This window comes from Pantherophis guttatus, chromosome 2 (assembly GCF_059756535.1).
Source record: "Pantherophis guttatus breed Tessera chromosome 2, ASM5975653v1, whole genome shotgun sequence".
Lineage (NCBI taxonomy): Eukaryota > Metazoa > Chordata > Lepidosauria > Squamata > Colubridae > Pantherophis > Pantherophis guttatus.
The window spans coordinates 37,578,767-37,599,253 of record NC_142064.1 but is presented as its reverse complement, the minus strand read 5'-3'; the positions used below and the strand labels follow the sequence as shown (position 1 = coordinate 37,599,253).

General features: G+C 36.4%; 1 protein-coding gene across 3 annotated transcripts in view; it reads right to left on the bottom strand.

Annotated features, from left to right (window-relative positions):
* RASGRF2 (Ras protein specific guanine nucleotide releasing factor 2) overlaps positions 1–20,487 on the bottom strand; it is a 119,761-nt gene that overhangs the window by 10,871 nt on the left and 88,403 nt on the right. For all 3 annotated transcript variants that reach the window (XM_034441205.3, XM_034441207.3, XM_034441206.3), the window contains exons 19-20: positions 4,912–5,024; positions 1,499–1,559 (exon numbers count right to left, since the gene is read on the bottom strand). In XM_034441205.3, the coding sequence (XP_034297096.1) occupies positions 1,499–1,559; positions 4,912–5,024 (174 nt within the window). The remainder of the gene's footprint in view (positions 1–1,498; positions 1,560–4,911; positions 5,025–20,487) is intronic.

Sequence of the window (20,487 nt, the reverse complement as noted above, 5' to 3'; positions counted from 1 at the left end):
GCAACTGTATTTGGGTCTTTATTTTCTTTCCTTTTAAATATTTCTTGTACTTGTATAAATCTTCAGATTCTAGATAAGCTTCCTCGTGGACTCAGACAGACGTACAGGGATAAAATACTATAGATAATGGGGAGTTGTAAAGACTTGCTAATACACAATTCTTAAAATAAAAATGCATAGTATGTACAGAATCCTAGAGTATTCGTGTTCCTAGAACAGAATAGGAAAAAGAAGCTTAACACAGTAAATAATATGCCTAGGTCAGGGGTGTCAAACTTGATTTCATTGAGGGCCGCAACAGGGTTATGTTTGACCTTGGGTGGGCCGAGTGGGTGTGGCTGGGGTTAGTGTGGCCAGGGTGGGCATGGGCAGCTTGATGTCCTGAAGCCCTCTGCCAATGAAAATGGAGCTCGGGGGAGGGGGCTATGTGCAGCCCTACCGAGCTCTGTTTTCACTGACAGAGGCATTGTTGGCCAGTCCTTCACTTTTCCAGGGCAGCCCAGTGGGCCAGATCTAAGCACCCCACAGGCCGGATCTGGCCCGCGAGCCTGGCCTAGATCTTGAACAAGCTGTCACAGTTACATCAAGTGCTCCACACTCTTTAAAACTTTCTGTGCTTCAAATTCAATTTGATATTTTCTCTACATAAATAACTCTTCCATGGTTAGCAGATTTTCACTTTTAAAAGATAAGTTCCTGTTTATGTTTTACTTGCAAATTGCCATTTCAATTTTAAATAGCCATTTGAGGGTTTATTTGAGGAACTGCCTCCACCTGATTTACATGTCCATGTCCATCAGGTCTGGAAGAAGAGATATATTGTTGTTCTTTCTGGTGAAAGAATTTCCTCTGGTGGGGCCCAACAGATGGGCTTTTTCTGCCATGGTGCCCATCCTGTGGAACATCAATCTCCCCCCCACCTCAAGGTGAGATTAGTCCTATGTTTGATATTCTTCTAAAAATCCTCAAAACATGGCTTTGTCACAGGCTTAGGAATCTCAAAGAAATGGTGATTTAATGAGATGGCAGCATTGTTTTTAACATCAATTTTTCTCCTCTACCATCTTCTTATTAATAATACTTCTTGATGTCTTTTTAATTGGACCTGTTTTTTATTTTACTATTGTTTTTATATTGAGCTATACCTAGAATCACTTTTCTATGAGAGGGATGGCTACATAAATAAACAATTTGTGTAATACAATATATAAAGTCATGATATATAAATAGTTTCTGGAGGTATGACTCATTTTAATCAACTTTCTCGGTATATTTGTATAACATCTCAACAAACCAAAGTTCATATTCATAGCGATTTTGTTTCATTGTAACTACTGAACAGTTGAAACACCTAATGATCAAAGGAAAATATAACACAGAGTAATAGGCAAAAAGGGCAGTAATAATGGAATAGTCAAGCATAATTTCCAGAGTAAGCTCAATTTACATAAATAAAAAATAAACCAAACATACCGTATATTTATTTAAATAAACTCACCATCTGCATTATATCTTCTATTTTTAAGTGTGTGTCATCTTGATCCTCCTGAGAAAGTGTCCTAAAAATAATTAGCGATATATTTTATATCACAATGAAATATCTGCTGTCTTTTGCGCTATTTTTAATATTTATCTTATAGGTATTCCAAGTGTTTATATATGCTTATTTATTCTATTAGTATGCTGTCAAATCAATGCAGACTCATGGTGGTTTACAAAACAATCAATAAATATAAATACTTTAAAACAATATGTAATCAAAGTTACAGCAATCAAGAATAAATTATAATTATAAATTATACTGAGAGGAAAATTAATTAAAACAATACAAATAAATGAATAAGTCATTCAAAGTGAAATAAATTGAAGACCGCAAAAATAAACTAACCAAATGCTTCACAGAAAAATTAGCAGCTCCTTCTGGAACATTATAGGAGATGGAAGAAGTCTTAATTGTAAGGGGAAGTATTCTGCAAAGCAGGAGCAGCAATTAAGTCTCTGCATTTCTTCTCCTTACTTCAAGAAAGTGGGATATAACCAAAAGCTTCCCTAAGAAGAACTTACAGGATGCATCTTCATGACTGCTATTTTGAAATAATGCCTAATAAAATGGTAGCCATAATTTTAAAGTTCCACTGATGCCATGTAAGTCTTGCATTTTCAGAATGATTTTCAATTGCAATGTTTCTAGTACTCTATAAATACATGCCAGATACAGTATATCCCATGCTATTTCCATACATTTATAAAACAACACAGGGACCAAGTGTTCTGACCCAGGGGTAAAATGCTCCTGGTTCGGACTGGCTCGGAGGAGTAGGTAGCAATTGTGGCGGGTAATTCGGAGAACCAGTAGCAAAAATCCCTGTCCCCGCCCCCCATGCCCAGCTGAGCCCCGCGATCATCAGAGCCTTTTTTTCCTTTTAAATGACTCTGACCAGCCAAGCTCTGACATCCCAGCTGAGTTGCCTGCTAATCAGCCATGTAATTGCTCTGTAAATTCCAATTTACAGAGCCATGAACCTCCTCCCAGCCTCCAGCTTGCTTACCTTAGCTGCTGATCGCATGAGGATCGCAATCCATGCAACAGCAAGCAACTGAATCTCTCTGCCTGCAATCAAGCTCATCGGTGAGCAGCTCTTTCTGCCTGCCTGCCTAGACTTGTGGACTTCAACTCCCAGCAAAGCTGGCTGAGGAATTCTGGGAGTTGAAGTCCACAAGTCTTAAAGTTGCCAAGGTTGGAGACCCCTGTTCTATTGGGTAAATTTTTTTCCCCCTTTAGGAGCTTTAAAAAAAATAGTTAATTGGGTTTTTTTTAGTTGTTCTTTTTTTAGACCTAGCCATTTAAAGTTTAGGAAGTTTTAAATTTAGCTGCTTTTATATAAAAATAAAAATAAATTAAAATAAAATAATATTTGTGCAGCTTTCTGAGATTTAGTGTGTTTCTGTAGTGTTTCACTCTAACTACACAAACACACAAAATCTCACAAAGCTGTATGTGGAATTTTGTGTGTGTAAAGTGTGAAAGTTGTTTTTTTGGGCTTTTTGTGGCTGTGTGAGGTTCCTGCTTGTTGAAGGGGCCATTTTGGGTCTAACACAGCTGCTTTTACATTGTGGGTGAGCCAGTTGTGTTGTGTTGTGTTTTGTAGGTTAAAGGGCAAAGAAGTGACATTGACTTGTCCACGCCCACCCAGTCACCTTACCACCAAGCCCCGCCCACTAATTAAGCCACACCCACAGAACTGGTAGCAAAAAATTTTAGATTTCACCCCTGTTCGGACCCAATCTTAACAGAAGCAAGAAACAGACTCCTTGTCACGAACCCCCCCCCCTTTGTTTACTTGTGAATTAATGGCATTCACCCACTGAAAAGTCCAAGGAAGAGTCCTGCAAGGAGTTAACTGTAGCAACCGACCTTATCAGTTCCTTGTGATAATTGCAAGGCCATGAGCTGCCAGCTGAAAGGCTGCAAATTAAGTTCTGGCAAGCAGCCTTTATTGCACGAAACACAATGAGCAAAATCTCTAGAAATACGAACTGCTGTCTCCTACGACAACCACTTCCCTTTCCTTCTATTTATATCTCAGCCAGGGAGGGGCCATTCAGCGTTCCTGTTTGCTTTGCTTCCCAAGTCGACTCCTTGTCCTCTGTTGTTCACCTCTCCTAACTGGTCTGCGCATACGTGCATCTGGAATAGGCCCCAGCTGTTCTTCCTCCTTACTTATCTCAGCCTCCAAAGGCAGTTGCCTCTCCGGTGGCTGGGAAATGTCAGACAGCCCTGGCTCTATCTCTGTGTCCAACCCAGAGCATCCGTAAGAGCCTTCCCCAGACTCCAGAACTGGCCCAAATTCCTCCCTAACCTCCTCATCATCCGAGTCTGCCACCAGCTCCGCTGGCAGGCCACAACACCGAGAGACACCTGAAGCACTTAATGTAAAACCTATCTTCGAGATGACATGGAATTATGAAAACTCATTCATTGAATCTCGATGTTCAATTCCTTGCAGAGCCATTGATACTGATTCTGAGATCCACCATCTACCAACCTGTCAATAAGGGTATCAAATTATCTGAATCAACTGTGTAATACAAAAGTCAATTATATAGGAATCAATATGAAAATACTTAGGGCAAATAATACCAGAAACAAGTGTTTTATGATGCCAGGCTAACATTTATTACGTTATTTAACAGCGGAAGCACTTAGGCTTATATACCGTTTCACAGTGCTTTACAACCCTCTCTAAGTGATTTACACAGTCAGCATTTTGCCCCCAACAATCTGAGTCCTCATTTTACTGACTTCAGAAGAATGGAAGATTTAATTAACCTTGAGCCGGTAAGAATCGAACTGCCCAACTGCTTGCAGCCGGCAGTCAGCAGAGTTAGCCTGCAATACTGCATTCGAACCACTGTGCCGCCGCCACAGTATAAGATGCTGTACAAGTTTTCTGTAGCTTTTCTTGCAGAAGAATATTTTGGCACTACTTCTTTTGAAATGTTTGAAGTATTTTTTGGCTTTTCAATTGTAACACTCAAACTGTTTGGAACTGGAAATCATTGTTTTTATCATGTAAACAAGCGGCTTAGATGAATTATTGGAGGGGCTTAACTTCTCAAATTGCTTGTATGTAATACATTTAGAATGTTCATATATTTTTAATTTGCAATCAAACTTTTGGTGAAAAGAAAAAGATCCTAATTCTTCATGGGTATAATTTTGCAGTATATATTCCTTAGAGAAAGATTAAAATGGCTTTAACTCTATGAAACAGTTGATCAACACCACATTTTTGTAACAAAATTATATTTCCCCCTTTTCAAAGTGATACACCAAAAACTAAACTGAATCGATCACACTTATGTTTCTTTTATAATACTTCTGTTATGAAACTCATAGATCCTCTTTACCTCAGGATATTTGCTGTAGCTTTCCTTTCTTGTGGCAAAAGGTCAGGGTCTCTCAAAACTTCTTCTAGTAGATTAAGAACACTCATCTTCAATTCATTATTTAATTCAAAATCCTGCAAAACAAAGTATTTCTGGATGAAAGAATCATATTACAGATTTATACTTTGTGAGCATGATAAATATTTTTAAATCAATACATACATTTGCTTTTGCACATTATAATTTTCTGGTTTATTTGTTTACAGTTGTTTGCATACCACAACCTAGTCCATGAATATCACCCTTCTGGCAATTGTAATTATCTGATGCATATCAAGTTTCATGCAAGCCATTTTTGAGCAGCTTTTACAATTAATTCTTATATGATGGTGATATTGTTTTACTATTATCCTATAACTTAATTCCATCTTGCTTCATTAAATCCAGAACAATTACATTGCTTAAGAGAAATTGGTAATAAACTGACACTCCTGTGAAAAATAGTTGTATCATCTATTATTTTTATGTGATCTACTCTTTTAAGGCTGAGTGCCAAAGAATTGAGGCCTTTGAACTATGGTGCTGGAGAAGACTCCTGCAAGTCCCTTGGACTGCAAGGCGATCAAACTGGTCAGTCCTAGGGGAGATCAACCCTGACTGCTCTTTAGAAAGCCAGATCCTGAAGATGAAACTCAAATACTTTGGCCACCTAATGAGAAGGAAGGGCCTAATGCTGGGAAAGATTGAGGGCAAAAGAAGAAGGGGACGACAAAGAACAAGGTGGCTGGATGGAGTCACTGAAGCAGTAGGTATGAGCTTAAATGGACTCCAGAGGATGGTAGAGGACAGGAAGGCCTGGAGAATGTTGTCCATGGGGTTGCAATGAGTTGGACACAACTTCCCAACTAACAACAACAACTCTAAGGCACTAAAGAGTTTAAGGCATTGTGGGATAAAATGCATGAAAATAGAAGCTTACAGTTTGTCACCATTTAAAACTGCACAAAAGTTTCAGTTTTAAAAAATGCATCCTCCTGAAACATGTGTTTTTCACTAGAAATGCTACAACTTGACTTCCTTCAAATTTATCTTCAATGTATGCAAATTAGTATCCAAACATTTTTTCACCCCAATGCTCTGGATAGCAAATATTAAATAGGTTTAACAGTCCTTAACTATTTTACTAGAGTGTTACAGTATTTTGTCATATTTGTTTTTATTTTTATGTACAGTACATAAATTTCGCACATAACAATGTTTCTTTCCAAAATACTATTTCCTTTCTAGGTTCTTCAGGGCTTACAGAAGAAAGTTGCCCCAGAGTTCTAACCAAATTTTTCCACTTCCATGTACATCTGAAATTTTAACTCACCCAAGCATTTTTTTCTTTCCATTTTAATTAGCTCATTTTTTAGAAGATAATATGGTGAACCAAGCTTCATGTTCTTTTAGGGCCAATTAACAAGAATTATAATCTATACCTAGCATATTCAAGTCATGGACATCTTTAGGCAAGAAAATCAGAATCTTTTTGTTGCAATATTTTCAGGATCAGACTCAATAAGATCAACAAGAGTTAAAGATTTAACTATATATATTCTTTATTTACATTAGGCATTCTATATTCACTGAATATTCACAGATAGAAGCAAGGGAAATGGTGTAGGTAGCTCCTTATATATACAATGGGTGGAGCTATATGTGGGAGTGGTGAATTATGAATACATTAAGAAGTGAAGAATAATTTAACCCCTGATACCCTGTCTGTACACTATTTACACATTGGAGAATAAGGCATTTACATCTGACAAATCCCCCTCTAAATGCCGATTCGTTATACAACACCAGTTACATTCAGATTCAGGACAATACAAAACATACAACTTAGAGGTTAAGTATTTATGCTGTTTAGAAGGTAAAGGCTTCGTTAATATATCAGCTAATTGTTCTGAAGTGTCGCAATGCACTGCTTTAATAAATCCATCCTGAGATAATTGTCTCACATGTTTAAATTTTATATCTATATGTCTGGACCTTTGTCCAATGGCATCAGATCTAGATATTTCAATGGCTGCTTTATTGTCTTCATGCATAACAAAAGGCAGAGCAGGTTTTTTCCAGACATCTGAAATTAAATCATTAAACCATACAAGATTATTTGCGGCCTTGGATAAACAAACATATTCCGCTTCTGTTGTTGAAGTAGCCACTAGTTCTTGTTTACCAGTGTACCAGTAAACTGGACAGTCATTTAAGAGAAATACATAACCAGATGTGCTTTTTCTGCATGAGGTGTCTCCAGCCCAATCTGCATCTGCATAACACGTAAGCTTTGGTTCTTTAATATCATTAGGTTCTAACATTAAACAAAAGTCTAGTGTACTTTTTAAATATCTTAAAATTCTTTTAACAGCTTCCCAGTGGTACATTGTTGGTTTGCTGACATGCCTAGATAATAAATTGAGTGGTAAAGCGATGTCCGGTCTAGTCCAATTAGATATGTAAAGGAGTGAACCTATGATTGATCTATAGAATGTATTGTCCTTGAACTCGGGAGAAGATTCATCAGAATTCCTTAGAAAGTCAGTTTGCATAGGGGTATCACAAGGTTTGGCATTGTTTAAGTTGCATTTATTTAAAAGATCTATGATCTTATCTCTCTGGGTAAGTTTGAATCCCCTTTTTGTCTTATTAATTTGGACACCAAGGTATTTGTTTACCTTGCCTAAAGATTTCAATGAGAAATGTTCATTTAGTTTAGTTACAAAAGTTTCTCTTCTTTCTTTTTGTTTTCCTATGTATAAAATGTCATCCACATAAATCAATACAAATTCAATGTAATCATCACCCCTCTTGACAAAGAAACAATTATCAGCAGTGGTAGCGTTGAAGTCCATGGTCTTAAGTACTTTTACTAAACAATCATACCACCGTTTACCAGATTGTTTTAGCCCGTATAAACTCTTGTTTAACAACCAAGTCTCATTTTTGTTTGTGTATGGACTATGAGGTGCTCTCACGTATATTTCTTTATCTAATTTTGCGTGTAGGTACGCAGTCTGTATGTCATATTGGAATACATCTAGATTGAGTGCTGAAGCTACCACTAGAGCTGTTTTGACACTCTCTGTTCTTACAGTGGGGGAATACGTGTCAGTATAGTCCTCTGGATATTTCTGTGCATAACCCTGTGCAACCAATCTAGCTTTGTATAGAGTATTTCCTCCCTCTAAATTCTTAATTTTATATATCCATCTGGTACCAATAATTGTCTTATCTTTAGGTGCAGATGCAGGTGTAAATACATTTAGTCCTTGTAAACTTTCCATCTCTTTCTTCATTGCTAATTCCCATTTTTCTTTTTCTTCGTGAGGAAGTTTTAACACTTCCTCGTATGTATTGGGTGTTGTTGGTTCACCATTCATGTGCATTACATAATCCTTGTATTTATTTGGCATTTGATTTCTGGTGTTTCTAATGATTTTCTCGGGTTTACTATCGTTATCATGCAAATATCTTGCTTCCTTTTTTGTTAGTGTGTCTGTCTTTATTTTGAGTTGGCTATTTGTCCAAGTTTTAGTTTTGTTTCTATATTTGTTGATATTTTGTTTTTCTATAGTCCCTTTCTCATGAGATTTTGTATCTTCATGTTTATTTGGGAATATCTCATTAAGATGTAATTTAGACCAGTTAGCTTGTTCATGGAACACAGCTGTTCTGGAGACTATAAATTTGTTGTTACTATCAATGAATCTGTATCCTTTAGTGCCAGTCTCATATCCCATAAATCTGAGTCTCCTGGACACATTTTCTCCCTTTCTTCTTAATTGTTTAGGTATGTGTACGTCTGCTGTGACTCCAAATATATGCATGTGTGCTAATTTTGGTTTTCTATTATACATCACTTCATATGGTGTCTTATTTATAATGCTGGACCATGTTCTATTTTGTGTGTAATTTGAATAATGTAAGGCTTCTGACCAGAATTGTTTGCTTAAGCCAGCATCTTCCAATGTGCATCTAATCATGGTTTGTAATGTGGAATTTTTTCTCTCTGCAATCCCGTTTTGGAACGGAGAAAATGGACTAGATGTGTAATGTAACATTCCTTTGTCTTTTAACCATTGTGAGAATTCTTTAGACATGAATTCGCATCCTCTGTCTGTCATAATTTGTTTTATTTTGATGTTGTGTTGTGTTTCTATGCGTTTGTAAAATTCTTTAAATTTTTGAAATGTTTCATCTTTGTGTTTTAATGTGTAAACAAATCCATAGCGGCTATAATCGTCCACTATTGTCAGGAAGTAACGTTTCCTATAAGTGATTGATGGGGTTAATGGACCAACTAAGTCCATGTGTACTAAATCAAAAATTTTGTTAGTTGATCTGGTAGATTTTTTTGGCCTGGGACTAGTTTTTAGTTTTGTAGATTTACATACTGAGCATTCCAGATAATTTTCACAATTTTTTATTTTGACACCTTCTGCGTGTTCAGTCATTTTTTGCACTACAGGAAAACTGGCATGTCCTAACTTCCTATGCAATATGTGAGCACACTCATCATGAATTGGTTTGCCTATCTTTGGCTTCTTATCGTTGTGTGCATCTGTGTGATCATGAGATATTTTACATTCATCATTGTCACTGTTGCTAACATTCTCATCATCTATCTCAATACAATCTTCCATATTTGAATCAATGTTATGTAACCATTTTTCTTTTGTTATTAGGTAAGGTAGTCCTCCTTTAGTCACCACAGTGCCTACATTTATTTTATTCTTTTCCAAAGTTGCCTTTCCTTTTGAAAAGACAATGTTAATGTCAGAATCTCTGCTTAGTTTTATGGCACTTAATATGTTATGAGGTATTTCAGGTATTAGTAATACCCCCTCTATTTTTCCTAAACCAGGTAAGGTTACATTTCCTCTACCTAATACTTGAACCTTTTCTTGGTTAGCTACCTTAATTACAAATTTATCTTCTGCAAATGAAGACAATATACTTTTGTTATTAGTGGTGTGATTAGTTGCTCCAGAATCAATAAGCCAATTATTGTTCTCACTTTGTTGTGTGTTAGTGTTGTCTTGTTTATTTAATCCATTCAGTGAACCAGACTTTCTATCCTTTGAATTGTCTCTGCCCCCTCTATTCTCTCTGTGATTTGGTGGGCTCCTATATCTATGCCTTTCTATGGAAGGCTGTCTATAATCGTATTTGTTTCTGTATTCTGATCTATATCTTTCTTTTAAGAATTTTGGGCAATCTCTTCTATTGTGTTCCCTGGATCCACAATTATGACATTTAAATGTTCCACTATATTTTTCTTGGAAAGCTACTTTCCTATATGGTTTATGTTCTGTGTGATTGTTAGAACGATTCCTTCTAGAATTATCTTCTGTTATCAATTTGTTAGATAGACTTTCTATGGATAAATACCCTAGATTGATTGTGTCTAAATGTGACATAAAATTGTCCCATGATGGATCAAGTGAGTTGATAATGACACTTTTCATTGTTTGGTCTGAAATCACCTCCCCCCTCAAATGCAGTTCAGCTCTTATTTTGTTCAAAGATATTAAATGTTCACTTATGGAAACCCCTGGTTTTATCCTAGATGAAAAGAAGTCTTTAGATATCCTTGTGGTGGTGGCTACACTGTCACTGTGAAACAAATTAAACATGCATTGAATAATTTCTGAAACAGTCAAATTTGGCTTAATGCTGTGATACATTGCAGGAGACACACTAGATATTATTAAGAAAAAAGCTCTATGGTGTAAACAATCTATTTTTAGTGTCCAAGGTCTTTTTGGGGGACTAGTGATAAAAAACAGTAAGTTTTCCTTCATAAAGACAACCTGGAGCTGTTGATACCATTCTTGTAAATTAATGCCATCAACCCTTAGTTTTGGGAAGTCACTGGGTAAATTTCCGACATTATTGGGTCCATTACTTACAACCTGAGGTAGTCCGTGGTCTCGTAAATGCAGAAAATTGCAAAACGGCGTGGGGATGCTCGCTACAAGTCTGCATGATCTTCTCTCCTGTTCATGTCTTCCCGGATCGTCAGCGTAGTTTCGCGCATGCGCGTTGCTCATTTCTTCTTCGGCGTCGTCGTGGAAGGTTCTCCTCATTGCGGCTTGCTCGCTCTGCTCTTCTTCAGATGAGTCGGTCTCTGGTTCGACTTTGGGGGTTCTGGCGACGGTGGCTGTTCTTCCTCTTCTATTGAGAGCGTTGGTGCTTGCTTCGGTCTGCGGCGTAGGGCGGTATCGGCAGGGCTCTCTGGGTTCCGGCGTCAGCGTTCTAGTAGTCAGGATGGGAGCGGGCAGGTCTTGAGGCATTGGCTTGCTCGTTCGCTTTTTTGGTGTCTTTTTAGTAATTTTCAGTTTTGGCCCAAATGCAGCAAAGAGCGTTTTCATCGCTGATTTTATTTGGTGTTTTGTTGGATCTTCCTCGCTTTCTGGTTCTGATTCTTCTGAGGTGTTTGAATCTTCCTTTTTGTTTTCGTTGTCTGATAATATTTTTCGCGCCAGAAATTTTGAATTGAGCTTGCTGATTGGCTCTGCTTCGTTCATCTTGGAGGCCGGTTGAAACCAAGATGGCCGCCATTCAAATTTTTGCGCGGGATCATCGTTTTTCTTCTTTGTAATGATTTTCTCCGCAGTCATATTACTCACTATTTTTGGATCTTTGGGTTTTTCATTGGTGATGTTTTTCTCTCTCGCTGCTCCGCTGTTCTTCAGCATATCTTGGAGGTTCGCGATGAGGCTTTCATCATTCTTCTGACTTTTTAATAGTTTTAATATCTCTGACCTGAGTTCGTTATTTCCTATTTCGGTTTCCTCCTGGTCATCAATTATTTCTTCGTCTTCAGTGGTGTATTCTTCGGATTCTCTCGAAATTGCATTGGTGGATTCGTTGATTATTTCTTGTTCCGTTTCCATTTCTTTGCTGTAGGCCCTGGTGTTGGGCCTATCTTTCTTAGACATCTTAAAGCTTTTTTATTGAGTCAATTAACCATCCTCTGCTACCAGTTTGTTGCAATATTTTCAGGATCAGACTCAATAAGATCAACAAGAGTTAAAGATTTAACTATATATATTCTTTATTTACATTAGGCATTCTATATTCACTGAATATTCACAGATAGAAGCAAGGGAAATGGTGTAGGTAGCTCCTTATATATACAATGGGTGGAGCTATATGTGGGAGTGGTGAATTATGAATACATTAAGAAGTGAAGAATAATTTAACCCCTGATACCCTGTCTGTACACTATTTACACATTGGAGAATAAGGCATTTACATCTGACACTTTTATAACCACAGCCCATGGATTCTAGACAACATCCAGAAAAAAATATTAAAGAAAATTTTGATTTACAAATTAAAAGCAGCAGAAACATTTCTAAGAAAAGTGAGCACTTTCATAAGCTTACTGTGGAACCAAAGCATTTTACAAAAATAATGCTGGACATCCCATGAAGTTCAGTTTGTAATGAAAAAATTTGGTTCTTGTTAAACCAATTGAGACTTCTCTCAATATGGAATCTGAAACAGGGATACACTAGTAATTATGGTAATTAACAGAAGAGTTTATAGAAGGAGACATTATCTGCACAAGGTAGATAATTGGAACTCAGATAATTTTAGGTTATTAAAAATAGTAATTTTACATAATTATTTTCAATGCAGAGTGAGTGCTTTAGAATGGGGAAGAAATACCTATACCATATCAAATCAATAGGCAGGTAGCTGATTTGTTATATGACTATGGAATCTCATTTATCCTTAAAAGAATGTGTTTATTTATCTCAATCCTACAAAACAGAACAGTCTGATTTAGTCTTTTCCTCCTATTTAATAGATGTCCCTTCCTCCATCCCATAAACAATTAAGACTATTTCAAAAAGAATATGGTAGAAGATAGCCATCAGTGAATTCAAGTGTTGAAATACCTTCTGTCGATGTTTATGCTTGAATTAATTAAAAAGCACTAACTCAAGTCATTTATATTTCAGGTTACTGCAGATGTTTTAATAAAGGATTTAAACTAACAGCTTCATGTCTCCAGTATTTTGTAGCAGTCTCTTTTATAATGAATACCATCACATGAGAAGCAATTCAGAATATGTTTCCATGGAAACAGAAACAATGATCACCAGCAAAGTTCTTGAAACTCCTGCACATTTAACTTTCCACGTAGCAAACAAAGATATCTGTGTTTGAATTTTGTGCATATCTTTTCAAATAATTAACCAACTACACATTTTCCTGTCTGTTTCATGTTTTGAGTTTTGGTGTACTTTTGTTTGAAGGATTATATAACAGTTTGCCACAATACCAGTTTGTCTGCCTGCTATTACTTTTAAAATAAGATCTCATCCTCAATAATTTTTAAGAAGACATAAGACATGTTAAAAGGCCATGATACAAATGTTACATTAGATTGGGAATGTCATACTCCATGTTTCTAAGGAATAGTATAAAAGAATAAAAAGAAAATGAAATATATGCTTGAGAGGCTTTTGAAATAAAGATTTTGACAAACAATAAATAAAACTATTTATTTGGGCTCTTGAATACACTGAAACATGTAGCATTTGTCAGATTTTTTTCTGATTTTTTTTAAAAAATCTATGTTTTAATTTGAAAACGAACTGAACCTTGTAATGTATGTTTGTGGAGAATTTGAGTCAGTGTTGTCCACAAATGATTAAAATCTGCAGAATGAGTGGCACGATCAATCAAAAATCAGGATCTTTTATAACCAGAGCCCATGGATTTTCCAAGTTTATTCACATGCACAGACAAAAGCTTCAGGCTTCACTCATGACACTCACTACACTTGTCTCTTGCAATTTTGACAAATCCTCCTGTAGACACTCATGAATCTATCCACCCATCCCTTAGCAGTTCTAGGGTATACTAATGAAGTCAGGAGTTTTTTTAGTTTATTCCTAGTAAGAAATAGTTACTTCTGTAAGGTTCAAGTATGAATTATAATATTATTTTTTTTTAAAAAAAAAGTTGTTTGATACTTACAGCTTTGCAAGAAGAAATTTCAGAATAAATGCAATTAATTATCCAGACAATGTTCTATGGCTGGAAGATGGAAGCTAAAGAAGCTGCCCTGATAACTTTCTACTCCATAATCACTCAGTAAACAGAATGAGAGAGACATGAACAACAATTTGATGATATTCTCCAGTGGAATATTTCTCCTCTTGTGAGCTTGTACCAAGAGGGTAGCATGTTACAGCTACTGCATAATCCATTATCATTTTTAGAGGTCAAAGTTAAAGTTGAACTAAACTAATTAATCACCCCTGAAGCCCCTGAACAAAAAATACTCCATTGCACAAAAGTACTCCATTGCCTCAAAATACTTACCAATATCCTCTACCTCACCCTGAACAAAAAGTACTCCATTGCACATTGTACATCATTAGCAATCATCACACACCAATCATCTCCCCCAACAAAATCATTGAGGTTTCAGGAGATGGCCCAGAATATAAGAACAGCGATGGCTCAGTGGCCCCATGATTCTGTAGAGTCATCTGCAAAAATGAGGCCATCAAATGAAAGTTTATGTACACTATAAATTCAATTGCCAGATCCAACCACAACCAGAGCAAACTTTGATCACGGCCTGACCTATCCTTACTACAACGGATCCCCTCCCATGAACTCCGTGCAGAACTCAAAAGACGCCAAGACCAAGGCGACACAAATCTATATATCGACTACCATGCTGACTGCATAAAAAGACCCACAATCAATCCCCCAACATCCAACCTTCCATCACCCAAAACATCCAATCATCCATCATCCAAAACATCCACCCAACCATCATCCAAAACTAGGTACGCACACCCCTTACTTCCTCAATACCAACCACTACTGACCTCAAATGCAAATTAATAAACACAAGCAGCATTGTAAACAAAATGCCCGAACTCCTCCTCTTATTAAATACTGCTACATTTGACATCATATTTGTCTGTGAAACATGGCTAAACGCATCCCTCCCTGACTCCATTATCACAGTAACAGACTATCACGTTTACCGGTCTGATCGCGAAACCCGCAGAGGGGGTAAACTAGTTATCTTCTACAAAAAGTCACTAAACTTAAAAAATATTCAAGTTGCACATGAACTCGCTCTTCCAGAAACTATTGTCTGTGAACTGTCCTTAAACACCACACTTCACTTCTTATTATGTTACCGAGCCCCTGACTACGATATTGCACATGCAAACAAGTTAATTTCACTACTAACGTGGGCAGTAGTGATAGATCAACTAGTAACTAATAACACTAGACTCAACAACTGCCTCAACCTCATTTTCTGCAACAGCTTAAACTCAATTTATGGACTACAAAAAGAACCCTTTTTCAACAGTGACCACAGCATGATTGACTTTTGTCTCAATATACGCCCTTACAAAAATCACCAAAATAATGGGATACCCAACTACAACTTCAAAAAAGCCAACTATGATCTCATAGACACTGACCTCTCATCTGTTGATTGGTAAATTCTATTCTCTGGCTGTAACACTGTCAAAGACTACCATAACATTTTCTTGCTCAAAATCAATAGAGTTATTAAACTATATGTACCACTAATCACCACCAAAACCAGGAAAAACAAATTACCCATATCAATAAGAAAGCTCCAATCCAAAAAAAATTCCCTCTGGCGAAAAAACAAAACTGGCTATATAGCTAACTTTAAAAGCCGCTACAAAAATATATGCCACCAAATAAAGACTGAAAGCACCAATTACCACACCAAACAAGAAGAGAACCTCCTGTGCACGAAATCCAACTGCGCCTTCTATAATTTTGTAAACAACAAACTTAAAGACTCAAGATCCATCCCACCCATAAAAGGACCTAATGGTAAAGAATGCAATGATGAAGCAGTTAAAGCAAACCTCTTCAACACATTCTTTGGCTCAGTCTTTGTAAACAGCAATGGCTCATGCCCAACATTCCCTAGTCATACCACAAATAACTTCAACGATCTAACACAAATAGATTTCACAGAAGATAATGTTGATAAGGCACTACGCAGACTAAAATCATCTCTATCTATTGGACCTGATGGACTACGTGCATACTTCTTAAAAAAGCTTTCCACTGCTATAGCATAACCCCTAAGCATAATCTATGAAAAATCCTTCAGGACCAGCTCCCTACCCAACCTATGGTCAATAGCCACGGTCATCCCTATCTTCAAAAAGGGAGACCTCAGCCTAGTTGAAAATTACAGATCAATCTCTTTATGCTGCATCACCTGAAAAGTCATGGAATCAATCATTAACCAATCCATTACCCTCCACCTAGAAACAAACAACCTACTCTCTAATAAACAATTTGGTTTCAGAAAAAAATTATCATGTAATCTATAACTTCTACACTGCAAAAATATATGGACTACAAATCTCAATCAGGGCAAAGCAATAGACGCAATTTACATAGGCTTCTGTAAAGCCTTTGATTCAGTGGTACATGACAAACTACTTCTAAAACTAAAATCCTATGGCATCTCCGGACCCCTACATAATTGGATAGCTGCATTCCTGTCAAACAGACAACAAGTGGTCAAAATAGGGAGCACTCCGTCAAATCTTGCACCTGTTAATAGCGGTATCCCCCAAGGCAGCGTTCTAGGACCAACACTCTTTATACTTCATATTATACATAAATGCCTTTGCGATCATATTATAAGCAACTGCGTTCTCTTCACCGATGATGTAAAAATATTTAACACCACCGACAATGCTGCTACCCTTCAAAAAGACCTTGACTTTGTGTCGGAATGGTCAAACAATCGGCAACTCCAAATCTCAACCAACAAATGCTCTTACACATTGGCAAAAAGAACCAGAACACAAAATACAAGCTAAGCGGACACGACCTTGTAAATGACCCTCACTCTGTCAAGGAACTTGGAGTAGTCATATCTAATGATCTAAGTGCCAAAGCCCACCAAAAAGGCATTAAGAGGTTGCAAACCTAATCTTGCGTAGCTTCTTTTCGGGTAATATCACACTACTAACCAGAGCATACAAAACATTTGCTAGACCAATTCTCGAATACAGCTCATTTGTCTGGAACCCACACTACATATTGGACATTAATACAATTGAACGTGTCCAGAAATATTTCACAAGAAGAGTCGTCCACTCCTCTGCTCGCAACAAAATACCTTATGCCACCAGACTTGAAATTCTAGGCTTAGAAAACTTAGAACTACGCCGCCCTCGATATGACCTAAGCATAGCTCATAAAATTATCTGCTACAATGTCCTACCTGTCAATAACTACTTCAGCTTCAACCACAACAACACATGAGTGCACAACAGATACAAACTTAAAGTGAACCACTCCAAACTCAATTGCAGAAAGTATGACTTCAGCAACAGAGTGGTCAATGCCTGAAATGCACTACCGGACTCTGTGGTTTCACCCAAAAAACTCCAAAATTTTAACCTAAGACTGTCTACTGTTATAATTATAATTGTTATAATTTTGATTTATATGCCACCCTTCTCCGGAGACTCAGGGCGGCTTACAATGCGCTAAGCAATAACCTTCATCCTTTTGTATATTTATAAAAAGTCAGCTTATTGCCCCCACAACTGGGTCCTCAATTTACCTACCTTAGAAAGGATGGAAGGCTGAGTCAACCTTGAGCCTGGCGAGATTCGAACCTGCAGTAATTGCAGGCGGCTGGTCTTAATAACAGGGTGCTTTAGACCACTGTACTACCAAGGCTCATTGACCTCACCCCATTCCTAAGAGATCTGTAAGGGGCATGCTTAAGAGCACCAGCACGCCTACCATCCCTGTCCTAATGTTTCCTCTATTCATATCTATTTTATGTATTCAATTCATGCTTATACTTATATATATTATTTAATACGTTCTTGACAAATAACTTTTTTTAAAAAAGAGTGAGTTAAATTCTCAACAAAAATGTTCCATAACAAGTATCTTTGAAGTAGACACAAAAGTTAACCTCTAATAGCCCTTTCAGTCTTCAATGCAAAACTTACACTGCATGCAAAGGCATCCTATTCCATTGTTTTAAATGCAGATACTGTGGTTTTTAAATATACTCCCATCTGAAACATGCCAAAATGGAACATTTTCCGATGTTCCAAAATCCTTTTCTGCTCTTTCCTTACACATTCACCATTGTGCTGAATGCTTGCTTTAGTTGTGGATCCTTGTTTCCCACTTTTTCCGTATCTGCTGTTACTACTGTTACTATGGGATCAAAATCGTATCAACACTATGTCAAAAAGAAAAATGACCTCTCTAACACCAGAAATGAAGTGGGATGTATTACTGTACATCTAATGATCCTTGGCCCTAGCATGAGTGAATTTACTACACACAAGATAAAGAAAAATGCTAATAGTATTTTAAGTGCCATGATATACTCTTTGTCTGCCATGATAACCATGCACATTAGAAATCCAGTAGGGGAAAAGAGGAAGAAATGTATTCTTGTTACATGAAATATGAGACAAGGAAGAAAACATTTTTGAGTGATATAATGCTTAAGAATAAAGGTCTGAAATTTTATGAATACATTTCTCAATGGGTTGTGGTTATAAACTTTTGACACCATACTCCACAACTACCTTTTCCCACCAGTTCAGAATCTCTTGTTATGGAAATACATTTCCATGAAATACATTCATGGAGGAATGTAACTTAGCATCATGAGAGGGATAAACTGAACACATTTAGAAAACTACTTAAAAGGAAACCAAAAGTTATCTACAGTACAATTCTAACTGTGAAGTTATCTTACTTCAAAATACACTACATTCTTATTTAAAGTGGAAATAAGTTATCTTTATAGTTATTTATTGTATTTATAACCTACCCTATTTATGTTTATAGCTCAAGGTAGCATAACAAAACTCAATACGTCTGTGAGTTAGGCTGGGCTAAGAGAGAGTGACCAATCTAAGAACACCCAATCAGCTTCAGTGCTTAAGGATGACTAGAACTCAAGGTTTCTAATCCATTTTAACTACCATACTGTCTTCCTTATCAAATTACACTTTACTCAACATTTATTAGTTACCTGCTTATCTAGTAGCTTTGATTTCTGGCATTCTCAAAACTATGTAAGTTTCTTTCACCTACTGTTTCCCTCCTTTAGTTTCACTGAAAGCCAGTTATATATTTTCAACTAACAGCAGTTTTTTTGTTATGTAAACACATGTAAATGTAGATAGCTTTAATTACAAACAAGCAAAGAGGGGTTTTTATTTTCTATTTTGAATTGTAAATTATGTTTATGGTGCTAGTATGTCACTTAAGTGTTGCCTCAACAATGAGAGTAGCTTATACATTGTTTAAAGAAATGAAAAAATAACTGAAAAATATATTATTAAAAATATATTAAAAAATATATTAAAAATAATATTAAAAATATATTATTACACCAAATTGAAAGTGACCATCACTCACAGATTAGATATAATGCTAAGATACAGATAGTTAAAGGAGGAAAAAAAATACTCCACATTTTGCAGTTGATAACTAGAAAAAGGGGAGAAGTACATCAATGCAAGCTTAAATCACAGAGGTTGCATTTATATGGCACACTTAATTGTGTTATTTAAAGGACCAACATCTTGTGAAAATCAAGAATTCCAGTAGTTCCATACATAATCAGATCATAAATAGTTCGAATATATTCTAAAATAAATTGGGTTTATCAGAGCATACAATACAAAATCAAGACCAGTTTAACCCATTCTTCTGTCTTTAGAGCATAAAGACATGAATCTAAAACAATTCCACAAAGCAATATTTCCATCTTCGTTTTTCTTTTAATTTTCATTCCTCCCTGTATATGTAGTAGGCCTGAAATAAGGGGATAAAAAGGGAATGAAGATAGCTAAGCCTCTTCTTGACAAATTGTTCATGACTCTCATCATACCACAGACACTTAAAATCTGGGGGGAAAGTCCCCAGGAGCTGTTAGCTGGGAGCAAGCCACCCCAAGATAGTTTTTATTAGGTCAGTTAATTGTTTTCATCAATAATGTCCCTTTGGATCACTGGGCAATTATTTTTCCCAGGAACTGCAATAAGCTCAGTATGCTGATTCATGAAAATGCAGCCATATTTTAGTATTAGTATTAAGACTAAACCAGCCAATGTCTGTACTAAAGATTTCATCATCACTGACATCAAAGTCTGTTATTTTGACTGTACAAACATGAATATCAAAATAATTCATCTCACAGTGGGAAGTCATCAAGATAAAATTCAACAAAAGTTCACTCTTCATCTATCTGTCTCTTTTACCATATTGCTCACGATTAAGTAATAAATAAAATGTAATGTAAATATATTACTACTTTGAATTTCTGGCAAGCTCCTTACTTGTATTATTTATACTGTAACTAAACTACAGAAACTGACAGTCAAAGTAAATGTTAAGAGGAACATTCAAATCTCTCAAGCAAATAAGCTGTTATCTAGCCAAAGATTTTCATTTCCTAGTACTATCGTTTTAATTGAGTACAACTTCTACATAGTAGCTTTGACA